The 27,234-nt window shown below is 44.3% G+C and overlaps 1 protein-coding gene and 1 long non-coding RNA gene across 3 annotated transcripts in view; one reads left to right on the forward strand and one right to left on the reverse strand.

Annotated features, from left to right (window-relative positions):
• Nucleotides 1-264: 264 nt before the first annotated feature.
• Nucleotides 265-13,344, reverse strand: PDP2 (pyruvate dehydrogenase phosphatase catalytic subunit 2). 2 transcript variants are annotated; one of them, XM_005310878.4, is made up of 2 exons: nt 13,215-13,344; nt 265-5,900 (listed from the first exon to the last, which is right to left on the reverse strand). In XM_005310878.4, the coding sequence occupies exon 2, from the start codon at nt 5,845-5,847 to the stop codon at nt 4,240-4,242; it is 1,608 nt and encodes a 535-aa protein (XP_005310935.2). In that variant the 5' UTR covers nt 5,848-5,900; nt 13,215-13,344; the 3' UTR covers nt 265-4,239. The 2 variants fall into 2 exon arrangements, with proteins under 2 accessions (XP_005310935.2, XP_042708090.2); XM_042852156.2 differs by lacking the exon at nt 13,215-13,344 and adding an exon at nt 12,394-12,414.
• Nucleotides 12,798-27,234, forward strand: part of LOC122173905 (uncharacterized) — a 50,972-nt gene continuing 36,535 nt past the window's right edge. The window contains exon 1 of the long non-coding RNA XR_010592600.1: nt 12,798-13,015. This is a non-coding gene — a long non-coding RNA (uncharacterized LOC122173905). The remainder of the gene's footprint in view (nt 13,016-27,234) is intronic.

Here is a 27,234-nt window from a genome sequence, read left to right on the forward strand (position 1 = left end):
TTCCCCAAGAGGCGATAACTAGGGTGATGGAAAAGTTCTCCAGTCGACCTAGCACTGTATACACCAGGGGTTAGTTTGACATAACTATGTCCCTCAGGGTTGTGGATTTTTTACACCGAGAGAGAGAAAGCTATACTGATTTAAGTTTTCAGTGTACACCAGCCCTAGCCTAGCTCTCACACCCACCTTGGCCTCCTCCCTCCCCCCAAGACAAATAAGGTCTGGCTATTAAAGTGGCATTTTGAAATCAGTTTCACACACGTGTAGGATGTATATTTTTATTTACAAAATATTCATTCACTTCAATATTTACAAAGTTAGAAAAATCAATAAACCCTATGAAGGTTTGAAAACTTAAATACAAATAAGTCACAACTACAGAGAGAAAAGCATTCTTAAATCAAACACTCAACAAACAAAAACAAATATTTTTGCATAATGTAAATAAGTTTCAAAATAATGCCAGAAAGTTATAGTTCAAATCCAAGATAAAGTTAGGTTTACATAAACACATTTCCTTGGAAGGGATGAGTATGTACACCAGTGTTTCAACTAAGATTGTTTTCTTTAGATTTAAGAGGCACATTAGGTGGGTATGCAAAAAATAAGTTCCATAGGCAATGGGTAGTTTTATTACTACATCTTGACTTGATATTATAAAAAATATTGTTAAAGTGAAAAATTTTTAATTTCCAGGCATAGAGTTGACTCAAACTAAGCCAATTAAACTGTCAGTAAAGCTACAGTAGATATTTAGGATACAGCAAGGTTTACACAGCTAAACTTAACTATCAAGTCATCCTGTAAGTGTGATATGATCAACATGTTAACTTCATTTAAATTGGTTTAGCACAGAAGCATGTTACCACAACCTCAAAGCACTGCATACTGTACACGTTAATGACTATTCAACATGTTTGTGCAGTTACAAAGATAAGTTATGACCACATTCTGACTGAAGTTGATGGGAGTTATGCTATCAACTTAATCACCAACAGAAATTGGCCACCATTGGTTTCTAACAAAATGCAAGTGTGTGTGCAGCTAAACACCATTATTTGCCAGTAAACTGAACACTTAGCACTTGCTTTAATGTTACCATTTTCCAAGGAACAATAATTACAGTGTTACAAGTTAAATCAGGCACATACTGGCATGAAATTAGAGCTAGAACCATTTCTATTGTCAGCTGTGACTGCAATCCCCAAAATAATAATCACCAATTTGCGTTAAAAAAGAAGTTATATTTGCATATGTAGTAGTAATACATTAGGCCATTTAGGACACTCGTTGCACACATTGCTTAATTTTTGCACAACAAAATCCCTGACCACATGAATTATATAATATTCACAAAATTAAAGGTGAAGTCGTTTTAACTATACCTTAAAAGTACTTAGATTTGCAACACTGTACTTTAACAGATAAAGGCTTGCATACCTCTAAGTATTTTACTGAGCATATTGATTGCTTTAATATATATATATATATAAAGTTTTGATTTTATCTGCTCTATCAGAGTCTAGCACCCTTTGTTCTTGTAGCCACATCACTACTGATATAGTTCTCTTATCTAGTATAGATAGTCTAGATATACACTCCTTTACAGCCCTATTTTTATGGCTACAGTCTGACTGACGTAAATAATGAAACCATACAGCTGCTCATGCATAGACACTTTCAAAAAACGAAGTGTAGGAATATGGGAAAAGATATCCCACTTAAACCATTCAGAGAGATTAAGGCTAAATGGAAACTAGCGGTTTGGGGAGGGCTCTCAAAAAACTTGCTCCGAGACTAGTCTCCTCCTTAGCTTTACAACCTACAATTCCTCCTCCACATCCTCTCTCCTCTTCTTCCAAATGAGAGATGTCAGTGAGCCCAATGCCACCCGAACAGGTAAGGATGGATTAAGACTAAATGAGACTGAGACACCAAAACTTCAACACCCCCTATAACATTCCCCCACCCCCGACAAACACACACACATTTTTCCTTCAGCTTCCAATCCAAGACTCAAAGCTTCTTCCTTCAGCCATCCTTTCTGCTGTATACTTTAAGCACAGAAATGCCACATTTGATTAGCAATATAGAAAAAATGCCAGCTGCCTCAAAGTTAAATTGCCTTTTCTGCTCTGATATGTGCTAAACAAAGTACTTTAAGGTATTTTGCTTATATGGTGCTAGGATCCTGATTCAGGAAAGCGTCCCTTATTATGCAAAGCAGTTAAGCATGGGCTTAAAGTTACACATATGCTTAAGTGCTTTCAGGTACTGGGACCCATAAATCAAGACAGTCATATCTGATGGAAAAGAACATTTAGATAATATGGAGAGAAAGCTGTGACGGTTGCAACCAGGGGTGCAATAATTGTTAGCGTAACATCAAAATACATACACTTGATTATCCCAAATCTGCCTACAATTAATCATCCATATTAGTATTTTTAACAGTTTGTACAGTTTCCTAGGTAGCTTTAATGTGGGATCTTATTTAAATGCTCTACAAACCATAAATAGATGGTTTATACTGATGAATAAATAAATTGTTTTTTGGAAAAGCCACATGACACAAATGCTACTAATTTAGGCCCAAGATTTTATCTACTTTACAGTTACTAGGAGGAGAAATATCTTCTGAACTTTAGATATCTTTAACACTCTAACATGCAAGAAAATTAAGAAAAAAAGCCACCCTTTTTTAAAAATGGAGCACAAGGGGGGTGGAGCTCCACATATTACTAGCTCTGTAGCACACGCACAGGTACTTTCCTGGTAGCAACCACAGTAAAACCGAGGCCTCTGTTCCCAGAACTACAGTACACACATTCCTGAAGGCAACAATTATGCCAATGCATAACAAAAAAAAGTCACTACACCACTGTTTAGGTCAGATTTTAAAAAAGGAAAACTAGTTTCAAGCTTTAAATAGGGTATTCTAGAAGGTGGAGTATAAAAGAAAGCTATACAATGTTGCTTCTTTTAGTACAACTTACACACGAGTGTTTTTAAATGTAAAAAAAATGTAAAAAGAAATATTCATCAGGGAAATAAGGATCTGAATAATAATCAAGAGCATTTAAACAGCATTGTACACATGGACATAAGCAGTTCGTGTCCTAAAAGCAGGGGGAATAGAAAAAACAAGAATGAAGTTATCTTTGGTAGAACGCCAGTATTGTCGTCAATTCTATTTTTTAAAGAAAAAGTAAATGCAGTATTGTTTCTAACTGCTACGTTTAAGTTTCAGATGCACTTATTAATTCCAAATACATAGATGGACAATATCTAAATTGCAATTTCACAGACTGATCTATGAAATATTGTGCACTAAAGCAGCAGTTTCTAATATAAAATTTATTTTTAGTAAGTCAAACAATATGCATAAGAAAATAATCCAATCAAGTACTGTTGGTGCAGTAAAAGTACTCATTAAATTAGAAATATATAATATTCCTAAAGACAAGATTGTAAACTATTTTAAAGTGCGCTAGGGCTGTGGATTGTTACACATGTATGTGTTCGCACACATGCCGTTTCTATTCAGTTTCACACTTTAAAGTCAGCCAGTCTTGAAAAAAAATGTATGGTTTGTGTCCTTACAATAGGCATAAAATATGATTAGCAAAAAGTAGTCTGGCAGTCCCAAAAGTCCAAGTTTACCGTCTGGTTTTAAATTAATTTCCAAGCATACAAGGAAACACTTTAGTTTAAGGGAGTCAGTTTCAAATATCTGATACAACCTAGTGTCCATTCCTAGTGCACAGTCCTAGATTTTGACTACTATACTTTGAGAGGAGGCCACCCTATCTTACATGAGGCCTTTGAACAATGGCTCCTTTTTGCTCTTGGTTCTGTTACAAGTACTACCCATCACTGACAAGTTTGATCTAAACTAGTATATTTGTCTGCTTTTTGTTCACTTCAGGAGTTTTGCCATTGGTGTCAATGGGACCAGGAGTAGGCTCACTGTCTTTCATTCCTGCCTCCACCTACATTCTGCTGAACTGCTAGCAGTACAGTTTACTTCAATCAGCACAAAACTGGGAGCCCAGAGAAGTCTTACAAATTAGTTGTTCTAGAAAACTATTTCCAAAAGAGCTCATGGCTACTCAGTACTAAAGAACAGGGGACTTGCAGACAATAGCATTTGTAATGGCTTGACTATTAGTGGAAGTAAACATTAATGGTCCCCAGTATCAGAGTTGGCTATTATATGGTACAATATTAATGCAACCCCTATTCATTTTCTTTGTAGTAGCTGTCAATTGTATCTGAATTAAAATATACCACAGTAACAGTGATGTCATCTCTATACATCCTTGCTAGATCTTCAGGTAAAGTCAACATTGCAGCAAGTCTCTCTTGGTCTATCTCTCCATATTCATTATCTCCAATTGCATGCCTTATTAGGTGAGTGGCTATATTCTGGTCATATGAGCCAACACCCCTGGCTTTTCTATGACGCAGCAGACTTCGCATGTAACCCAGGCTGGCTGGTTTCTGAACAGTCATCCTTGGTTTCTGTACATTAGCTTGTGCTAGGTGTTCTGCAACAAGTTTTATGACATCCTCATTGTTCAGCATGTCCCACAGTCCATCTGAAGCAATAACTAGAAATTTATCTTGACATCTTAGTTTATGGTAGGTGACTTCAGGCTCTGCAATTAAATAGGGAGGCGTATAGTAATTGGGAGGAGCATACTGATAAATATTTAAAGCCTCAACATCACAACCATTCTCCAGAATATTGTGTTGCAGTTCTTTACTCCATTTGAATCTGACATCTCCGAAAGCTCTAGAGGGCATGAGAATCCCCAGCAGCCTGTTGTTTATGATTACAGTTTCCTCCTCAGATTTAGGATGTTCTCCCTTTAACCTTCTGATTTCTGCTTCATTGAAAGCATTGTGGTCTCCAGTAAGAGAGAGTGCAGACCACATACCATCTTCTTCTTGAACCCCTAGGATTGCCCTGCAATCCCCAGCATTTGCAATGTGTAAGTGAACACTGTCAATGTGAGCCACACAGGCTGTTGCACCAGAAAAAGCCACTTGAAGGGCAATGTTTCTCATCATTTCATTTTCTAGGGGAGCCTGAGCTTCCAGTGATATATCTGAATCTAACCTTTTGAATGCATATATCAAGGCTTCTTCTACACTGAATCCGAGTTCTACATCTAGGTTCAATAGTTCCTGCCAATAAACTCTGAGGTGATCCAAGTACAGTGAGGCTACTTCTCGGTACATGTCATTTGGATGCTTGTACCACTGCAGAATTGGCAGAACTGGTTTCATGTGTTCCATGGCAAACTCAATCTCTTCCAGCGTTTGTTGAGACATGAGAGAGACAGCTATATAATACAACAGTCTCTGACTTACCGACTGAGCACATGCAGAACCTGCATGACCATCAAAGACCCCAAACATCATCCCTTTGGTCTGTAAGCATGTGGCTGCACTTCTACGATCTTCATTAGGTGTGTTGGCAGCCAGCTGGTTACTCTCAAATTTCAGCACAGAATTTGTGTTTTTGCCATCAAAGTCATGAATTTTATGAGAAAATTCATCTGCTCTTAGTATATCATTTATTTGTGATGATGTCAACTGAAGACTGAAGTCTTCTTCTTCAGTTGAAGTATGTCTGAATGCTTTTTTTAAGGTGAAGACATCGTCGATGCTCCAACTCAGCACAAAAGGGGAAAGAGGCCCTTTGGCAAACCCACACTTCCATTTCATCTTGTTTCTGTTTGTGATACATCTTGAGTACAAACGTCCTTTTCCTTGCAAAACAATGATACTGTTTCTTGCAGAACTTAAAATCCTGGAGGATACAGTACTGGACATCATAAGATGAACTCTTTCTAGAGTGATTCCTTCAGCAAAGGAAATTTTTTGAAGACCTAGGAGTTAAAAATAAGACAGAAGTAAAAAATTAGAAGCCACACACAAATGTTTCACATGTAGTCCCTAGAGCAGGGGTCGGCAACATTCGGCATGCAGCTCGCCAGGGTAAGCACCCTAGTGGGCCGGCGCAGTTTATTTACCTGCTGACGCGGCAGGTTCGGCCGATCGCGGCCCCCACTCGCCGCGGTTCGCCGTCCCGGGCCAATGGGAAGCTGCGGCCAGCACATCCCTCGGCCCGCGCTGCTTCCCGCCGCCCCCATTGGCCCAGGACGGCGAACCGCAGCGAGTGGGGGCCGCGATCGGCCGAACCTGCCGCGTCAGCAGGTAAATAAACTGCCCCGGCCCGCTAGGGTGCTTACCCTGGCGAGCCGCGTGCCGAACGTTGCCGACCACTGCCCTCGAGCTTGAAAAAAATAGCTGAAATTTTAACATGCTATTGAAGGACAAGAGAGTGTTATACAAGCACTGGCTCTTCCATCACGTACTTCCCATCACTTAAGTTCACGGAATATAAGAGCCTAAGTGTGTCTCTTTTATAATTATCACACTGGAACAGGTAGGGAAAGTTTATCACACCTCAAATAGTCAAAAACTACTTTTCGCGTTAATCACTGTAAGATTAAAATAAGAAACTGCAAGACTGGTGAGAAATGCAAGCTTCAATAGCTCATTGTGATAGCCTACAGGTGAAAATAAGCAGTTGAGCATGTGTCTAACTTTAAGCCCATGCTTCAGTGCTTTCATGTATTTCATGTATTGGGACTCATAAATCAAGATAGTGATATCTGAGTGAAAGGAACAACATTTAGACAATACAGAGAGAAAGTTATCTGATGATTGCAGTATGTTAGCTATCCCATGCAAGGCCTAGAAATAATTCTCTCCCCCTGTTCACCAATGCCGACCCTATAAGAAAAAACAAGCATCAGAATGATGACTATGCTACTAAGTATTCATTATGTATTATTTAGTCCTAGACACCCAATCACCACATAGTAAATGCCCAGAGAAAGCAAGTCCTGCCAAACAGTAATTTAGCATAGCTCCTAGAACAGAAAGCTGCTGTGGACAGGATATCCAAGTCTAAATTGCTTATATCCAGACAGCGAGTCCTGCTCCCTTGTGTCAAACAATTTTACAATAGTATGTATGCACTCCCACAAAAAAAAACAAAAAACCCCAAACCACTGCACACCAGCTGGGGGTTAGCGGGCTGACGAATCTTGTCAGTCTCCAGAGACCAGTCTAAAAAGGCCAGAGGCAGAGACCCCAATCTTAATGCCTGGATGCAAACATAAACAAATTGCCTTCGAGGGTCCCAGCAACCACCCAGGGTTAGTCAAACCAATTAGAGTGCTCATCTGTAAGTAGATCTGCAACCAACAGGAGAGGATGCACTGGGCCTGACAGCAGCAGACATCCGGAGGCATTCATGACAATCTAGATAAGCTGCCACCATCTCAGTGTTCCCTATACCAAAGTAGGTGTTAGATACTGTAGTGGCACATGGAGAGAAAAGTTTAAGCAGCTCATAGGCTAAGTGACCCAAATTCAACCTTTAGAGACACGTTAGAAATATATATATATATATATATGGTAATTAGGGCCATTCCATCTTAGATAGGCTAGAACTAAGTTTGAAATGCAAACCTCTATTGTTAGAGAATCAGAGGTAATACTAATTGTATGTGTTTAGTTATATCTTGTTAGATGTTAGCCATGTAAACAAACAGTTCTTGTCTATTACTATAGCTACTGATTCAGAGATCAAAAGGGAATATTAACATTTAGACGAACCTTGGGTGAAATAATGTCATTGTCTACATGTCTCTTTTAAAGTTGTGGTAAACTGACTGGTGATGTTTGGGAAACTGAAGGTTACATCAAAAGCCTATTGTTCAGCCAGGACTATATGGTTAAGAGGCTGCTAGAATACTGTATAAAAGACTCTTGGGACCTGATCCTTTCATCTCAGATCTGCTTGATGCTTTATGCAGAAGAATTTTCAGTCATAAGACAGATCTCCAGTCCCATCTGGATCATCCTGAATATGAACATTGGACTATAATGTATGGACTAATTCTGAAAAAAACTCTTTGCAACTACAAAGCTCACCATCTCACCATCACACTGTAAAAGAGCACTTGTCTGCCATTCAGAGGCAGAGGGCAAAATTTAGCCTGAAAGTAGATAAGCATATAGTTGTACACATCTTACTCCAGAGCTAAATTTTGTTCTCTGCCTACGTGTAGCAGATGCAACACAATGGTAGTTGCATTTGCTTAATCAGAGCTGGGTTTAAACCCCTGGGGCAAAACATCATTGCATGGAGAACAAAGTAATATCATAGAACTATGACAGTGAAGTTGGTCCAATAAAAGATATCACCTCACCCACCTTGTCTCTTTAAATTGAAGGAACATTCAAGCACTTTCAATTACACTACTGATATTCCCACACAGAGTTGAGTGTATTTTTTTAAAACAATGTGTGACACTGATATATGCTAATGAGGCAGATCACCTAAGAGGACCACCCCATCTTCCAAGTGGTCATTAAGAGAGATTGGGATTTTACAGTGTGGTGGCTTCTTTGGCAGAGAAGTCAGCAACAGAGACCCAGGATAATCCTCCTCGTATATCTTTTGATGAATGACCGCAAATCCCAATCATCATCAAGAACAGAAGATGGGAAAACAGCAAAGCTCTTTTCTACACTGGTGATATTTACTTAAAGATTCCCACCAAAGCCAACAATGTCTTCCACCAGGGGGAGCATTAATTCATTCAAGGCTTCCCCACTTGGATCCACTTTTAAACAGTGGTTTTTACTGGACTTGCTTTCAGCAGGTTTAATTAAAAATAATGGTTAAAAAAAAACCTCACAGGTCCATCTATCCCAGTTCAACTGCTCCAAGAGTTGATTGATTGATTGACTGTTGTAGATTTCATGCAGGCATTTCTATCTCCAGCACTCCAACCAAAATTTGTAACTCAGGACATTAGCAGCTTTGTCTATTTTCAGCATTGGGACCCTGCATGCATCGGTGGTGGGTATCATAGATAGGGGAAGGCTGTGCCTCCCCAAACAGCCCAGCATGAAGACTGTGCCTCCCCAAATTACCTGGCGTGGCCCCACCCACTCTCTACCCCCAGGCCCCCTCCTCTCTACCCTCCTCTGCTGTTCCCTTCTGTGGGCGAGAGGCTGGGGCAGGCAGACTGGGGCCTGCGGTGCGCACAAGACCCCCAGGCTGGGGCCATGCCGCACTGCACTACCCATCTTTCCGGTGCCGGGACCATGCCACCCACCCAGTGCGGTGGGGCTGGGGTCGCGTGGGGGCCAGCAGCTCTGTGTGTGGGGGTGTGCTCCGGGCTCCAATGGGGAAGGGGGGACAGAAGGGATGGGGCTGAGGGGCAGGGGCCGGGAGTTAGCCTCCCCCAGGGGCGCATTCATCCGCCGCCCATGCCAGTATGCCTTAGTGCCAAACCCCTCCCCATCACACCAAGAGACACTTTTACAATTCCTTGTGTGTCTATCCTTAGTAAATTTACAACTGAGTAAATTAATTAAGACAATTTGTCTGGAGTTGTCCTACCAAAGAGAAACGTATTTGAATTCAATAATCCTCCTGGTTTTGCAAAGCTATAGTAGTCATTAGAGCAGTTCTTACCTATTTGATGCTTAAGTACTCAAACTCTGAGCTATTAAACATTGGGTAGATCTCTGCAACAGTTCACAAGTTCAGCTGATAATTTCAAATCAAGTATGCATTCAGTAAAAATGTGTTTCTTTACTGTAAGAAGGGCTTTATGGTATATGAGAGATGGAATGCTTATGAAGCATCCCTTCTACTGAGTATCTATTTTGTTATATCAGAGCCTACTGTACTACTCAACCAATACACATTTTACCTTAGCCAAACTTTTTGCCTCAGGTTCACAGATGTTCATGACTGGAGATGGAATGCCTGAACAGTTACAGTGGCATTGTTAAACTGAAAACATCTTGGTTCAGAAGTGAACAGCAAAGTCCTGAGGTTTGCATGGCTATGTCTTGTCATCCACAGATGAATCCATGCTGAAATGGAGGTCTTTGCGCAAGGTGCCATGATGAACAGAATCATGTTCTGAACATCATAATACGGAGATTGTTGGAGCAGCCATCTCTGGATTTGGGATTCTTATCCATGGTCTTCAGTGCCTCACCTTCAGCCCCTTTATCTTCTCCTTGCACTACTGTCCAGTCCATATGATCCTGTGTTCAGACTGCAGGTGCTGAGATATACCACCTTACAGTTTGACATTCTTCTTTGAAGAGTTAAAACAGTGCTTTTTGCTTGCTTTGGCCTAAAGCTGCACACTAGTATCTGGGTTTCCCAGGCACTCTGCTGCTATATCCAATAATCGGAGCTGAGTGAGGCTGGAGAAACTGCATGCAGACAGGCCATGTGGGACTGAGGATGTTTAGCAGAGGCATATAAGCAACTTCCAGTCAGGAGTCAGAGCACAGGTATATGGCAAGATAGCAACACAGGAATTGGTTCTGGGGGGGAGGAAGCGGGAGGGTGTGGTTTGTGGGAAGGACCATCAGGTCTTGATTTTTGTGACGGGCCATGGCTGCACATTTTCATTGTAATTACCTTGGGTTAGTAATACGTAGGATAACCTAACTCCAGGTGTGCCTTATGCCTCAGGACATGGTGGTTGTATGAGCACGTAGATAGGTGAACACAGAGCACGTTCTATGGAAAACCTGTGGTTGAACTCAAGTCTGCAATGAAGACAAAGCCTACGTTGCATTAGTGTAAACACTGATTTACATCAGTGCATGCATCAATATTAAGGGTCTGTAGAAGTGTAATTATGTTGATGTAGTTACACTGGTGCCCCCTTTTTTTAAAAAAAATGTGAACAGGACCCAACATCAACATATATGTTGATTCCTGCTTTGCCAACAGCTTGTGTTGCTCGGTGGTAATTTGTCATCCTGTGTCATCTGCCACATCGCTGTTGCCATCACCCTCTCTGTACCTTCCTTGGGATACAAAGTGCATGCTTCGGCTCTGCTCAGGGCACTGCAGAGTTGTGGAAGTAGGGGAAAGCCATATGCCCAGGAAAATTCTATTTTGCAGCACCCTAGCAAAGTCCTCAGATAGAGCTAACCATTATTTAGGCTTCTGACTGTTAGGCCATTTCTACACTAGAGAGCTCATAGGGCACAGAGGTACCGATGCAGCTGCTGTACTGTAAGATCTCAAGTGTAGTTGCTCCATGCCGATGCAGTAGCTATGTCAACAGGAGAACACCTCCCACCAACACAGCACCATCCACACCAGCACTTCTGTTGGTGTAACTTAGGTTGATCAGGGGTGTTTTTTTCACACCCCTGAGCGACATAAGTTATCCTGACAACAGTGATAGTGTTGACATAGTCTTAGTGTGAACACCTCTTTGTGAATTTCTTTAAAGATCTAGCATGGTGTCAAGTATCAGGGGGTAGCCGTGTTAGTCTGTATCTACAAAAACAACAAGGAGTCTGGTGGCACCTTAAAGACTAACAGATTTATTTGGGCATAAGCTTTGATGCATCCGAAGAAGTGAGGTTTTTACTCACGAAAGCTTATGCCCAAATAAATCTGTTAGTCTTTAAGGTGCCACCAGACTCCTTGTTGTTTTTAAAGATCTAGCAAGCCATTTGCTTAAACTTATCACTTAGAGCTGGACAGAGGACAATTCCGTTTTGCAACAACTTCTGAGGTTTCAAATTTGTTTTCATTCCACAGTGAAGTGAAAACAAAACCTTTCAAATATTTTTTGTGAAAGGGATGTGTGTCAAAGCGTCTGTTTTCCAATCAAAAAAGGTCAGGTTTTCGATTAATCTCTATGTCCGGATTTGTCTAGAGTTCACAGTGGACTTCAGAAACCTTCCTGGTGAGAACTTCAATGAATTGAGCTCTCCATAAAACATTTCAGTTTTGACAACCCAGCATATTTTGACAAAAAGTTATCTAAAGCGTTCCAAACAGCTCTAATACCACTCTTCTACATTAACAGGAGTAGCCTATTGCCATGAAGCCATACAAACCCTATGAATAACTCATATTTTTGCTTTCATCAAGGATGGTTGCTAGATCATTTGAGAGATACCGCCTTGTTCATTTATCTACATTTTGCATTCTCTACTGCCCCACATCTGCATGACTCCTCTTAATGGCATGTGGTGCTATCAGACCTCACACTGCAGCTTGCCACACAGAACTTGTCTTGAGCACCTCAGTGATTCTAAACAGTCCCTTTGCAGTCTGGTTCTGTGCTGTATGTCTACACTACGGGGTGAGGGTTCAGCTGAGGATGCACACGCCAGGGTGAGGTCAGAAATGATGGGTTCAGGGTGTGGGGGGGAGCTACAGGTTGGGAAAGGTGGTTGGGGTGCAGGCTCCGGAAGGGAGTTTGGGTGCAAGGGGGGCAGGGTCCTCCAGACAACACCTACCTCAAGCGGCTCATGGGAAGCAGCCACACGTTTGGCTCCCAGGCGGAGGTGCGGCCAGACGGCTCCATGCACTGTTCCTGCAGCTCCCATTGACCACAGTTCCCGGCCAATGGGAGCTGTGGAGCCAGTACTCGGGGCGGGGGCAGCGCACGGAGCCCCTGTAGCTGCCCCTACACCTAGGAGCCGGAGGGATATGCCAGCCACTTCCCGGGAGCCGTGTAGAGCTGGGTAGGGAGCCTGCAAGCTCTGCGCCAACCGGACTTTTAACAGCCCAGTCAGCGCTGCTGCAGAGCTGCCAGGGTCCCTTTTCGACAGGACGTTCCGATGGAAATCTGGAGCCTACTGGAGGCACCTCCCGTCCCTCCCCAGGGGAGAAGGGTAACAGCCGCCCGGCCCTCGGCTCTGTGCGCTCGCGGGACCCGCCCAGGCCACCATGGCTCGGGGCTCGCCTTGCTCTTCGCTCGAGCCCGCCCGCACCGCCACTGGGCGGCCAGCCAGCGGGTTCCTAGCCCGTCGCAGGGGCGCGGCCCGAGTCCCGCCCGGCTCCTCCCCTCCAGTCCCGAGGGCAGCGGGGCCTCCGCGGAGCGTGCCTGGGTCGCATTCGCTGCGTAGGGCGGCTGGGGTAGGTCTCAGCGGCGCCCCAAGGGACAAGGGGCAGCACCACAGGCCGCGGCTTCGCGCCCTGCAGCGGCCCCGGTCTCCGCATCGCCACAGCGCCAGGGGAGTCACCCCGGGTCCCGGCCCCACCGCGCCCCCAGCTCCCCCCCCGCGGCAGCTCCCGCCCCGCGATGCGCTTCGGCCCCGCCGGCCGGCGCCCTTACCCGGCTGCAGGGATGCCGCTCTCAGGCCACTCGCCGCGCGCCAGCCCAGACACTAATCCGCGGTGCCGGTTCCGGGCCCGGGGCGGGGGGAGGCTCCAGGGCGGAGGGGCCCTGACGCGCAGAGCCTGCAGCCAACCGGCTGCTCCGCTTGGGGAGCCTCCCACACGCCCCGCCTCAGGCAGCTCCGCTCGCGGCCGCCGCCGCCGCTTCCTCCCCGTGTGAGGGGAGCCGCAGAGCTGGGCCGTAGGGGAGACGCTCTGGGGGCGGGGCGCAGAACACGGGGCTCTGGGCACCGCTCGAGCCCGCCAGGCTCTAGCTCCAGGGCGGAGGCCCGTCCAGTCCGTGGCTCGGGCTCCGTGCTCGGGAGTGGTGCTGCAGGCCGCATCTAGGGTCCCCCAAACCTTTCCACAGCCAGTCCTGGTGAGAAGTGCTTCTGGGCCCAGCGCACCCCAGCGCCCCACCACAGCCATGACAAGCCACGGGAAAGCCCAGCTCAATCTTGGTCCATGGTGTGTGCTTGAGTCTAGCAGGAGCGATTAGATAACAGACAGCCATTGCCTCCATGCAACAAGACAACGTGCAATCTACCCCTGCAGAGACACTAATGATAAATGTAATACTTTGTAATAAACGTCTAAAGTAGGCGCCTTTTTTCCCTCCTTGTCCTCTACCCACTAAGCCATCTACCCTGGACTTACTTTAACTGTCTAACTCCAACTTGAAATAGCAGGTATGATTTAAAAAAAAGTGATGTTTCCTCCTTTTCCAACCACTATCATGGGCTGAGACACAGGGAATTTCAGCCTTACATCCTCAGTAACAATTTTTCCAGATTATTAAAGTCTCATATGCCACACCTTTGCAGAGTTAGATAGAGGAGCTCAATCTAGGACCCAGTACCTGTTTTTAATCCCCCATCTCAACAGAACTGATGGAAATCCATCTGATATATCTGTAAGGTCAAGGGTCTGGGTGGGAGTGTTAGGAGAGAGTTAGAAGCCGATGTTCTTACAACACTGTCCTTTGGTACCCCAATACTGAACAAAGACTACATGGAAAGTGAGAGAGCAGAAGGGAAGAGAAGAAAAGTACATTTGGGGACTAATTTTTAAAATCATGCATATGTGCCACAAATATTTGCAGGTCACAAACACAAATTGTGTGTCATAACACAAGAACTAGGGGGTCACCAAATGAAATTAATAGGCAGCAGGTTTAAAATAAACAAAATGAAGTATTTCTTCACACAACACACAGTCAACCTGTGGAACTCTGCCAGAGGATGTTGTGCAGACCAAGACTATAATAGGGTTAAAAAAAAAACTAGGTAAATTCATGAAGGATAGGTCCATCAATGGCTATTAGCCAGGATGGGCAGGGATGGAGTCCCTAGCCTCTGTTTGCTGGAAGCTGAGAATGGGTGACAGGATGGATCACTTGATGATCTGTTCTGTTCATTCCCTTTGAAAAACCTGGCATTGGCCACTGTTGGAAGACGGGATACTGGGCTAGATGGACCACTGGTCTGACCCAGTATGGCCATTCTATATTTTTAATGCAAATGTAAATGCCAACTGGCTAACAGCACACACATTGCCAGTTATATGAACAATTGGACTTTGTGAGGAAAACTTTATTTGTATGTACAATCTTGGCAATTACCATTGCAAGGTAGATGCATTTATGTGTATAATTTTAACCCTCAGTATTTTAAAGTCAAGCAAGTACAAACCTGCACCTCTCATTTTTAACAAATGTTACCAACTTATTAGCCCTGCCTATTTAGAACCTGATTTATGGATAGCTTTGCAGAATCAGAAAAGTTAGAAATGGAAGTCAGCTATTTAGATTATAAACTGTTTGTGGCAGGGACCATCCTTGTGTTCTGTGTTTATATAGTGCCTAGCAGGACAGAGTCAGGCTCTGTGACTCAGGCTCTGGGGCACTACCATAATAATACAAATACTAACCAGGCCATTCCAAGCCAGTTGTTTATTGGAGTCTTTCCTACAGTCCATTTTCTTTAGCTTTATTCAACCTTATTTTAAGCATTCCAAGTGGGGATGGATTTTACAGTTTTGTAAATAATCTTCCCTAATAGTTGAATGTCATTTCAAGTACCTAGATTGTGCTTTCCTGAGATGGTAGTTTATTCATCTGTTTGATTTTAAATAATTGGTTTACTGTATTCCAAGTAATAAGCAACAAAAGGTATCTAATGAGCACCCATAGGATAAGAGCTCTTTTCTTTTAGCCCCCAAACTGAGTTTACTTAATGGTTTTTCTTTTGGTTTGTTTATTCAATTGTTAAATTCTCATAATACGGACTCATGATGTCAGGGGGACATATGGCTACTCAGCACTTCTGACAAACAAACAAACCCCAAGGAGCCTCAAGTTGTGAGCACCCAGAACTGTGGCAACCAAAAGTTACAGGCCATTTTTGAAAACGTCCTGCATTTAAGACCTGCTCTGATACTCCTTAAAATCCATGGGAATCTGTCGACTGATTTGAATAGGTTTTGAGCAGGCCCTCAAAGCACAGGATTGGTGGGGTACAGCTATATCATCTCAGCAGGAGCTTTGAGGCATCAGGGAAACTTTGCTAGCTGCTATACCCCTTACGATAAGTGCAGCACATGCTCATTTCCACAGCCAGCTAGCCCTGTTGACTAGTGTAGTTGCGTGGGTGGAGAAATGTGAGGTCATGAAAGAGACTGTGTGTTCAAGGACTATGCTTGTGATCAGTTTTTTGGGGGGAAGGGGAAGACAAGGCTATGGTGCCCCATGTGCCACTCTGCACACACACACACACCCAGCACCACATCCAGGCAGACGCCAGCCACAGCCAAGCCCTTACACTGAATCCTGTAGGTGCAGTGCCCCACTGGTGCAGAGTTCATTGGAGAATCAGGGTCTAAGATTGTAAACTCAAAAGGAAGGGATCTGTCTTCTATATCTGTAAAGCTCCCAGCCTATGTTGGGGCTGCATAAATAAAACTACTGTCTCACTATATAGCTGCTTATGATGTTAAGTGCGCACCACTGAATATACAGGCTTTCAATAGGGCCAGGTTAGTTATTTTAGATTCTTCCATGTTCTGATTTTAATCGTGTAACCTTAACATTGAATGCAAAAACTTCCATTAATGCAATCTCAATATAATACTAAAAGTGACCTTTATTAGTCATAATCTTGCCCAGTTCAAGTTTCATAGTAAAAGATTAAGGTGGCATTATTTTTGGAATGAATTGCTGCCTCTGATGACAGTCTGAGGGGGGATAACCAACTCAATGTTAGTTACCGTTACACCAGGCAGGAGAGACAAATGCTGACAAAGACAATGACATTTGTAATTGTTCCACTTCAGCAATGCATAACTCCTGATACTGCACTCTGCACGGGCAAGACTCAGTGACTTTATGCAGCCTCTGCAACAGTCATATTTCAGAGGCCTGGTCTGTATTGGATATCTTTTGCAAACGGTGTCAAATATACTGGAAAGTGAGCAATCATTCATACTGGAAGTAATCCTAGGAAAGAACTACAGAACAATCTGGATTATTCAGCAGTAACTAGAATACTGGATGTATTCTGATCAGATAGAGCAGTGGTCTCCAAAATTTTTTGATCACGCACCCCTATCAGTAAAACATTTTTGAGCACGCACCCCCTGCCGCGCCAGCTCTACCATTTTTGCTGAAGCAACAACAACAAAAAAAGCTACTCGAACTCCCGCCCAAACTGCCGAAGCAAAAATAATAAATAAATAAAGCGCTCCTCCTGCCGTGCGCCCCCAAGGATCCTCTTGCGCACCCCACTTTGGAGACCACTGAGATAGAGGATGCTGGGTCTAGAAGTCTGCAGAGTTTGTGTTTAAAGTTTGGATATGCAGGCAAAAAGGCTACAGAGATCCTGCAGAGCTTAAAACTCTACTTAAGGACTTCAGTGTCTAAAGTACTCTACATAAAAAGATATAGTTGCTGAATTCAAGTCTTGGAGACTATTCAACTTGTTGATAACTGAAATTATTTTAACGGAGTTCAGATAATCAAGGTTCCACTGTAACTGGATTCATATCAGCTCTGTTAGACTCACTTTTAAAATTCAATAACTACCTAGCAATAGAGGTGCCAGAAACTTAGGAAGAGACAAAGAGGCATATACCTTTAGGGAAGAAGTAGTAAGTGTTAGTGAATTAAAATGATTTTGATGCAGCAGTGACATCTCTGGATAGCGTTCTCATTTTAGCAGAGTTAATAGATGCATACAATTGAGCAAGACACTTCACCAAATGTAAGTGATTCTAAAAGCAAGAAGCAAAGAGTGAGTTCAAGATGGAGCTTCAAGCATGGAAACTACCTTTTCATATTTGCTTACCGAACAATTGTTTAGAATACGTATCTTAAAGGATTGGAAAATGTTTGGATCTAGAATAGCTTTTTCTATTAAGTATTTCTGTTCTTTATTTGATGAAACTCCCTCCTTTTCCTTCCCCCCCCCCCGAGATACTAGTGGAATGGAAAAAATGTTAAACAGCAGCAATTGAAGTTAGACATTTTTTAAATCAACAGCTCCAGATAGCCTGCAAAGAGTTTTAAGAGAGCTGGCTGAGGAGCTCAGACAACCATTAATCTTGATTTTTCAATAAGTCTTGGAGCACTCCTGAAATTCCAGAAGACTGGAACTGCAGCCAGTGGCAGAGGGGGGGCGGTGCCTGTGGGCGAGAGTAGCGTGCGGAGCCTCCTGGCCCCCCTGCCTCGGAGCTGGACCTGCTGGCCGCTTCCGGGGAGCAGTGCAATGCCAGGACAGACAGGAAGCCTGCCTTAGCCTCAGCCTCGCAGTGCCATTGACTAGGAGCTGCCCAAAGTAAACCTGCACCCCAAACCCCTGCCCCAGTCCGGAGCCCCCCAAACCCAGAGCCCCCTCCTGTACCCCAAACCCCTCATCCCCAACCCCACTTCAGAACTCACACTCCCAGCTGGAGCCCTCACCCCCGTCCTGCATCCCAACTCCCTGCCCCAGCCCAGTGTCCCCTCCCACACCCTGAACCCCTCATTTCTGGCCCCATCCTGGAGTCCGCACCCCTAGTTAGAGCCCTCACCCCAACCCCATGCCCCAGCCCAGTGAAAGTGAGTGATGATGGGGGAGAGTGAGCCACAGAGGGAGGGGGAATGTAGTGAGCGGGGGCGGGGCCTTGGGGAAGGGGCAGGGCTAGGGTGTTCAGTTTTGTGCAATTAGAAAGTTGGCAATCCTAAGCAGAGCGCACAGACTGAGCTAGGCTATGCCCACACACACAGTGCACCAGTAGAACTACATAGGTTTTTGAAAGGCAAATTGGCCTTGCCTCACCCCAAATGGACTTTTGAACCTCCATGCAGAGGGCATGCACTGAGCCACATGTTTATGGTAGGTATTGTGCAGAGCACACAGTTCACCAGGCTACACCATCATCTGAAGTTCCAAAGGTGGGCATGAATAACTACCACTTTAATAGACACAGATCTAATTTTAGAGATGAGACAAATAAAAACAAAGCTGGGACAAAACAAGTTTGCTCAAGAACTTCAGTCAGAGCAAACATTCCTTTAGTTTCATTAGGGCAAACTCCAAGCTTTGAACACCTGTTAGGTAAATAATCTAAAACAAATACCCAAATTCCAGATATGCAAACCAACTGAACACACTGAAGCACACAGGATAAGCACAAACAGCCATTAGCAAAATGTTATTCCAATTCCATTCCCAACCTCATCCTACCTCTGCTGTTACAGAACTGACCAAGGCCTTGTCTGCAGACAAAGTTGACCTAGTTTAACTGAAGATGGGATTTTTAAACACTGATTTAGTTAAACTAGTGCAAAAGGCTGTATGGACACTTATTTTGGTTTATCTTATTTGACAAGTTGATTAGGAATCTGTTTAAGATTAACTGGAAAAACCCCACTAATAAGGTGAAATAAAAGTGCCCACACAGGGATTTGTATCAATTTAACACCTGATTTAAATTAAACTGGTATAACCTCTCAGTTTACACAAGGCCTCTGTCTCTATCTACATTAAGGAAAGTCAGGCTAATGTAAAGACATTGATGTAGGTTCACCAATATAAATTCCTAATGCACTGTATTGGTGCAAAACAGAGCTTGCACCAGTGCAATTTAATCCAACATACCAAAGAAAAATGTACTAGTGAAAGCCCCACTTCACACCAGTGCAGCACATCAACACTAGGTGTTTGTACCAGTGAAGCTACATCAATTTTATTACACGTGTGTGAAATGTAGCTAGGTCAGAGCTGTTACAGAATCTAGATCTTATTTACTATAGCATATCCCTACCTACATGTGGACTGCTCTACTATGTTGTGATCACCAAGGGGGAACCCGCAATGCAAGCCAGGCCAAATTTAGACCTGGCATACGTGGGTTCAGTTTTCACTGAAATTCAGTGATGTAGATAGCATATTAGAGGTCTGATTCCATTCTGTTTTACATCAGTATAAATTAGGAGTAATTCTGTTGACATCAGTAAGTGTGAAACTTGTGTAAGTTGTTTTGCAGTATTAGCAAACTTCCCAAAGAAACCTTCTGTAACAAGAGTAGAATCTACTTTGTACTGCTGCAGCTATCTCTGCCAGTAGAACTGCCAACTGTGTGCACAGGGTAAAATACTTTTTTTTTTTTAAATCTCACATTTCTTTGTGTTCAGTTTTAGATTGGCAGCCTTTAGCTCGGGGTCGGCAATGTTTGGCCAGGGTAAGCACCCTAGCGGGCTGGGCCAGTTTATTTACCTGCTGACATGGCAGATTCAGCCGATCGCAGCCCCCACTTGCCACGGGTCGCCGTCCCGGGCCAATAGGGGCGGCGGGAAGCGGCGTGGGCAAAGGACGTGCTGGCCGCGGCTTCCCGCCGCCCCCATTGGCCCGGATGGCGAACCGCGGCCAGTGGGGGCCGCAATCGGCTGAACCTGACGCGTCAGCAGGTAAATAAACTGGCCCGGCCCGCTAGGGTGCTTACCCTGGCGAGCCGCGTGCCAAACGTTGCCGACCCCTGCTTTAGCTTATCAGGGACCACCCGTAAATGTTTCAGTTCTTGTTCAAAAAAGTTTTAGTATGCACCAGTTCATCATCTAGGCATAACAAACAAGTTAAGAGGCATGCCATGTAATACGCTCACCACTGGCCTTTCACGTGTGGCCATCATTTTAAATTGCCATAGGCTTTATTCGGCTGCCAAAAAAAGTTCTCCTTGTCCTTTGGATTCACATCCACCTACCAATACCCACCTTTAAGATCCAGTGTGGAAAACTAAATTTAATCTGCCACAGCATCTAGGGAATTGTCTATTCATGACAATCGATAAGAATCCTTTAAAGATATTTAATTTTATTTTCTATAGTCCACGCAGAATCTGATGTTGCCATCTGTTTTCTTAACAACCAGAACTATGGGTAAGGCCCAAGGAGCTTAATGGCTACTTTATATTTATCATAGATGAAAGGCAGCTGTTACACCCATCTACTTCAGTTGGTGTTACACCCACAACAGCTGTTACACCCATAACAGATCTAAATACTTGGGAATTGTTAATAAATCTAAACATATTTAGTAGTCCTTGCAAAGGGAGGCCGGTCTATGAATGAGCTGAGCTGCCCTCAGCAGATCATACAGACTGAGCTAGGCCTTCCCTACACACTAGAAGTGCACCAATAGAATTAAATTATTTTTTTTTAAAAACCTACACAAGCTACACACAAAATGATTCTGCCTCACACCACAGACTTTTGTGCCTCCATGTGGAAGGCATGCACTGAACCAGGAGTTTACAGTAGGCATTGTGTTGCTTGGATAATGGAACATACTTAGGGTTACCATATTTCAACACTGAAAAAAGAGGATACTCCACGGGGGCCCTGGCCCTGCCCCAACTCCGCCCCTTCCCCACCCCCGGCCCGACCCCAACCCCGGCCCCGCCCCAACCCCACCCCCTCCCCAACATCCCTGCCCCAACTCTGCCCCTCCTCTGAGCACCCTGCATTCCCCCTCCTCTCTCCCGCTCTGATCTTGGTTGGGGGTTGCTAAGTGCTTCCCTGCTCTCCACTCGCCCTGCAGCCTCTGAGACCCCTGCTCCCCACTCGCCCTGCACCCCCCTGCCCCTGCAGCCACTGAGACCCCTGCTCCCCACTCGCCCTGCAGCCCCTGCACCCCCCTGCCCCTGCAGCCACTGAGACCCCTGCTCCCCACTCGCCCTGCAGCCACTGAGACCCCTGCTCCCCACTCGCCCTGCAGCCCCTGCACCCCCCCGCCCCTGCAGTCTCTGCGCCCCCGCCTGCCCTGCCCCTGCGCCCCCTGCACCCCCTGCCCCTGTAGCCTCTGCGCCCCCCTGCCCCTGCAGCCTCTGAGACCCCTGCTCCTCACTTGCTCTGCAGCCCCTGCACTCCCCTGCCCCTGCAGCCTCCATGCCCCTGCCTGCCCTGCTCCTCCTCGCCCTGCAGCCCCTGCACCCCCCCACCCCTGCAGCCTCTATGCCCCTGCCTGCCCTGCTCCTCCTCACCCTGCAGCCCCTGTTCCCCACTCGCCCTGCAGCCCCTGCACCCCCCTGCCCCTGAAGCCTCTGTGGCCCCTGCCTGCCCTGCCCCTGCGCCCCCCTGTCCCTGCCTGCCCTGCTCCTCCTCGTCCTGCAGCCTCTGTGCCCCCCGCCTGCCCTGCTCCCCCGCTCCCCGGCAGCCTCTGCCTGGCAGGGGCTTCAGACGCTCAGTGGTGACCAGGGCGGCGCGGGTCCCTGCAGGGCGGCGCGGGTCCCTGCAGCCCCGGCCGCAGCCTCCTTTCTGCCACCGCCGAGCACGTTCCCCGGGCTGTTGTCCCCGCCGGAAACAGCTCCCGCGGCACCGGGTTCCGAGCCGCGTGGGGCAACAGGGCCACAGGAAGGGTCCCCCAGTGGCCGGGGGGTCCCCGCCCGCGAGGGAAGCCCGAGCCCCTCCCGCCCAAGCTTGCTACAATGTAGCTGCGGCGGCTGGGCTGCGCTGCGCTGCAGACCCGGCGGATCGTGCTGGGGCCGGGCGGACCCTGGCTTATGCCTCCCTATTTCCCTGGACATGTCCGGCTTTTGGAAATTCCCCCCGGACAGGGATTTGAGCACCAAAAAGCTGGACATGTCCGGGGAAATCCGGACATATGGTAACCCTAGACATACTTCACCAGGAACCCTTTTCAAGAAGGTTAGATCTGTGTGTTTAATAAAGACATTAATAAATAAGATAAATAGCTGGAGCAAAACAAATATGCTCAAGACTTCAGTCAGAGCAATAACATTCCTTTAGGTTCATTAAGGCAAACTCCAAACTTTGAGCCTATTACATAAATAACCTAACAAATACCCAAATCCCAGAAATGCAAACAAACTGAAAACAGTAAATGCACATGGGATAATCACAATCAGCCACTAGCAAAATGCCATTCCAGTCTCCCTGACCTCATTCCACACCCACTGGTGCAGCAGAGACCAGTATGGCTCTATCTATATTAAGAGAAGTTGTGCTGGTGACATTGATGTAGCTTCACGCGTGCAAGTGCCTAATGCAAATACATTGTCCTGGTACAGAGTGAGTCATATGACAATCATCTTAATCCAGTAACATGCCAAAGTAAACTTTAGCACATATATCCTGTCGTAGCCTATCCCTTAATACAGATGGGCTACTCTATTATGTTCAACAGTGCTGAGACCAAAGGGAAACTCAACACATACTGGACCAAGTTTAGACCTGGCCTCAGCACAATCATTTTTAAAAAACAAACAAACCCCAAACTGAAATTCAATGGTGATACAAACAGTGTGTTAAGTATCACAGTAGGGGTTTGATTTCCCCTCTGCCTTACACTGGTGAAAGTCAGGAGTAACTCTATTGAAGCCAGAGTTTCATAAGTAAAACTGATGTAAATAAGGAACATCAGGGCCCAACTGTTAACTTGTCAGAAGCCAGGTATTAGTGGCAAAATAGTACCATTTGCTAATCTGATATTGGGTGGCTGTGTAGAAGGACCTCATATGCCCTAAGAGTGGGAGGAGCAGTGTAGCATGAAAAGCAACTAACAGGAGATGCAAGATAAGTTACCTTATTTTATAGACTATAGCTAGTCTATAAATATAAAGCTATAGCTTTTTCTGATATGCTTCCCTTCCGCCTCCTTAGCCTTTGCACACCATTGAATGCCCAGTCAGTACAAGTCACCCTATAGTACTTTGCCACTTAAGTTACACCCATTTTCTGGTCAATTTACAGCTAGAGTGAAGCTTACCGCTGTTTATGTCACCACTGAACTAACATCACCTTGAAAGTACCCAAAAGTTTTTGTCTTCAGAAGACAGAAAAATTCAAAGTCAAATTGGAACTATTACTGATGAAAAGTTAGTAGTGCTGTCAATTAATCGCAGTTAATTCACGCAATTAACTCAAAAATATTTATTGTGATTAAAAAACTAATCACGATTAATCACACTTATAACAATAGAATACCAATTGAAATTTATTAAATATTTTGGATGTTTTTCTATATTTTCAATATTGATTTCAGTTACAACACAGAATACGAAGTGCACAGTGCTCACTTTACATTATCATTTTTTATTACAAATATGTACTGTGAAAATGATAAACAAAAGAAATAATATTTTTCAATTCACCTCATTCAAGTACTGAAGTGCAATCTCTTTATTGTGAAAAAACCAAAAACCAGTGGGAGAACACTTTAACCTGTCTGGTCATTCAGTGACAGACCTGCGGGTGGCTATATTACAACAGAAAAACTTCAAAAACAGACTCCAACGAGAGACTGCTGAGCTGGAATTGATATGCAAACTAGACACAATCAACTCCGGTTTGAATAAGGACTGGGAATGGCTGAGCCATTACAAACATTGAATCTATCTCCCCTGGTAAGTATGCTCACACTTCTTATCAAACTGTCTGTACTGGGCTATCTTGATTATCACTTCAAAAGTTTTTTTTCTCGTAATTAATTGGCCTCTCAGAGTTGGTAAGACAACTCCCACCTGTTTATGCTCTCTGTATGTGTGTATATATATCTCCTCAATATATGTTCCATTCTATATGCATCCGAAGAAGTGGGCTGTAGTCCACGAAAGCTTATGCTCTAATAAATTTGTTAGTCTCTAAGGTGCCACAAGTACTCCTGTTCTTCTTTTTGCGGATACAGACTAACACAGCTGCTACTCTGAAACCTGTCTTTATTGTGAAAGTGTAACTTACAAATGCAGATTTTTTTGTTACATATCTGCACTCAAAAACAAAAGAGTGTAAAACTTTAGAGCCTACAATTCCACTCAGTCCTACTTCTTATTCTGCCAATCGCTAAGACAAACAAGTTTGTTTACATTTATGGGAGATACTGCTGCCTGCTTCTTATCTACAATGTCACCTTGTTTTATTTTTTAATGCAGGTTTTTTTGTACATAATTGTACATTTGTATGTTCAGCTTTCATGATAAAGAGATTCCACGACAGTACTTGTATGAGGTTAATTGAAAAACACATTTTTGTTTTGTTTTTTACAGTACAAATATTTGTAATAAAAATAAATATAAAGTGAGCACTGTACACTTTATATTCTGTGTTGTAACTGAAATTACTATATTTGAAAATATAGTAAACATCCAAAAATATTTTAAATAAATGGTATTCTATTGTTTAACAGCGCAATTAATCGTGATTAATTTTTTTAATCGCTTGACAGCCCTAAAAGTTAGTTAACAGCACATACGTTTTACTGGGCTGAGGATTCCCCCAGTCAGTGCCAGTGCTAGCCCATTGGGGGCCTTAAGCATGACTATTGGGGGGGGGCCACAGCACACAATAAAAGCAAATAGGGGTCCCCTTGGGCTGCATGGGGCCCTAAGCAATTGCTTAGTCTGCTTCTGCCTAGCATCAGCTCTGCCTCCAATCTATCAGATAAAGGAGAGCACTAACATGAAGTGATTTCTAAACACACAGAACACTGACTCCATGACTATGTCCTTACAGCCAAAACAAGGATTTCTAGCCCTGCTACCTAGACCATTTTTTCCACTCCCCTGGTCACTAGCATTTATGACTAGAATAGGCTAAGTTTTCTCAAAGAAAAAGATTCTTGGTGTATTTCTTGTATCTTAATGATGTGAAAACAGGCCACTAGATGGCATTTTCAGACTACTTATCACTGTGCCCCTTCTCTCCTTATGTGTGCTGACATTTAAGCATAATACCTTTGTACTTCTATAGCAGCTCTCCCCTGATGGTCTCAAATCACTTGATAAAAACTAATTGAGTCTCATAATATTCCTGTGGGGCATTATTATCCCCACTTCACAGACAAGGAAACAGGCACAGAGAATGGTTTAATGATTTGCTCAAGGTCTCATGGCAAATCAGTGACCGTGTTCAAAACAAAACCCAGGAGTTCTGACTGCCAGCCTCCAAGGCTAACTATAATTAGCTAGCTACATCCATTTTACAATACAATAGCTTTTTTTTATTTAATAAAAGTGACATTCTGGTCAAGCTGAAACTACCTGGTGTTAGCTGATCTGCATATTCTACAGCATAGGAGAACGAGTAGGAGGGGATCATGCTATATGGGTTTTGTTTCTCTAGAAACTTTAGGGCCTCATTGTACCTTCATTTTCTCCTCTCCATGAGAGAGCACAGTGCGCATAATTTGGGTTTAGATTTTAGGGATCAAATTTGTATTTTTGTTGAGCTATCACAAATGACATCTGATGTAAAGGGCATATCATTTAGTGCTGGGGAATATTCCATTTCATTGTTCACTGTGGTAAACTACTTTAAGAAAAATCTGTTGTCTTTAAACAAGTCTACATCTGCTTAAGAGTTCATTCACAAACAAGAATCTTTTAGAACCTTTATATTTGTTGAAGGCCTTCATAGAAATGACAATGGACAGTCCTAAGCAAAACAATAACTAGAGAAGGGCACACAAGGACACCCTGCACTACTCTGGTAAACAGCCAAACAGAGGACTGTGTGTTTGAAACTCACTGCATTGTATAGCAACACAGAATGCATATTCATGGCCCAGTCCAACTCCCTACTGAAGTCAATTCATATTGGACTGGGCCCATAGTGACTTTCTAAACCATGGAAATGAGTCTGGTATTCTTTACCAACAGGGGCATGTGCAGGAATTTAAATTCCACCACTTTTGGAGGGGCACGTTCTGTGCCTCCACTGGGGCCAGAGGAGTTTGTGCCCCTGCCAATTATTGCAGGGGTGGGCCTGCTCCTAGTTGCCCCCCCGATTGTGCACACCCATGTTTACAAAACAGGACTGATAAAGGGTACGTCTATACTTACCTCCGGGTCCGGCGGTAAGCAATCGATCTTCTGGGATCGATTTATCGCGTCTTGTCTAAATGCGATAAATCGATCCCGGATCGATCCCGGAAGTGCTCGCCGTTGATGCCGGTACTCCTGCTTCACGAGAGGAGTATGCGGAGTCGACGGGGGAGCCTGCCTGCCTCATCTGGACCTGCGGTAAGTTCGAACTAAGGTACTTCAACTTCAGCTACGTTATTCACGTAGCTGAAGTTGTGTATCTTAGTTCGAAGTGGGGGGTTAATGTGGACCAGGCCAAAGTGTTCCTTTTACTAAGAGGCTTGTGAAACTTTAATGCATTTCAGCTGTCCCTATTTATTTATTTATTTATTTTCATATGGACTAATACATGGCTCAGGGATTTGTAATGGGCTATAGAACCTTTCACCTTTAGCCCCTGATTGCAGATTTGACCGAGGTCATCAGTGACTGATCATCATTAGTGAATGAAGGCTGTTCAGCAGCCTAAGTAAATTGGTGTTCTTAATCAAAAAAGTCCATGTAGCAAGGCTTATCTAGTCTGGATTTGGGACCTGCTGCTGCCTCAGTTTCTCCTCATAGACTCATAGACTTTAAGGTCAGAAGGGACCATTATGATCATCTAGTCTGACCTCCCGCATGATGCAGGC

The sequence above is a fragment of the Chrysemys picta genome, chromosome 14, assembly GCF_011386835.1.
Source record: "Chrysemys picta bellii isolate R12L10 chromosome 14, ASM1138683v2, whole genome shotgun sequence".
Classification (NCBI taxonomy): domain Eukaryota; kingdom Metazoa; phylum Chordata; order Testudines; family Emydidae; genus Chrysemys; species Chrysemys picta.

What these genes read in the sequence shown, in the direction of transcription:
- PDP2 (XM_005310878.4), bottom strand. Translation starts at nt 5,847, where the DNA reads ATGATGTCCAGTACTGTATCCTCCAGGATTTTAAGTTCTGCAAGAAAC.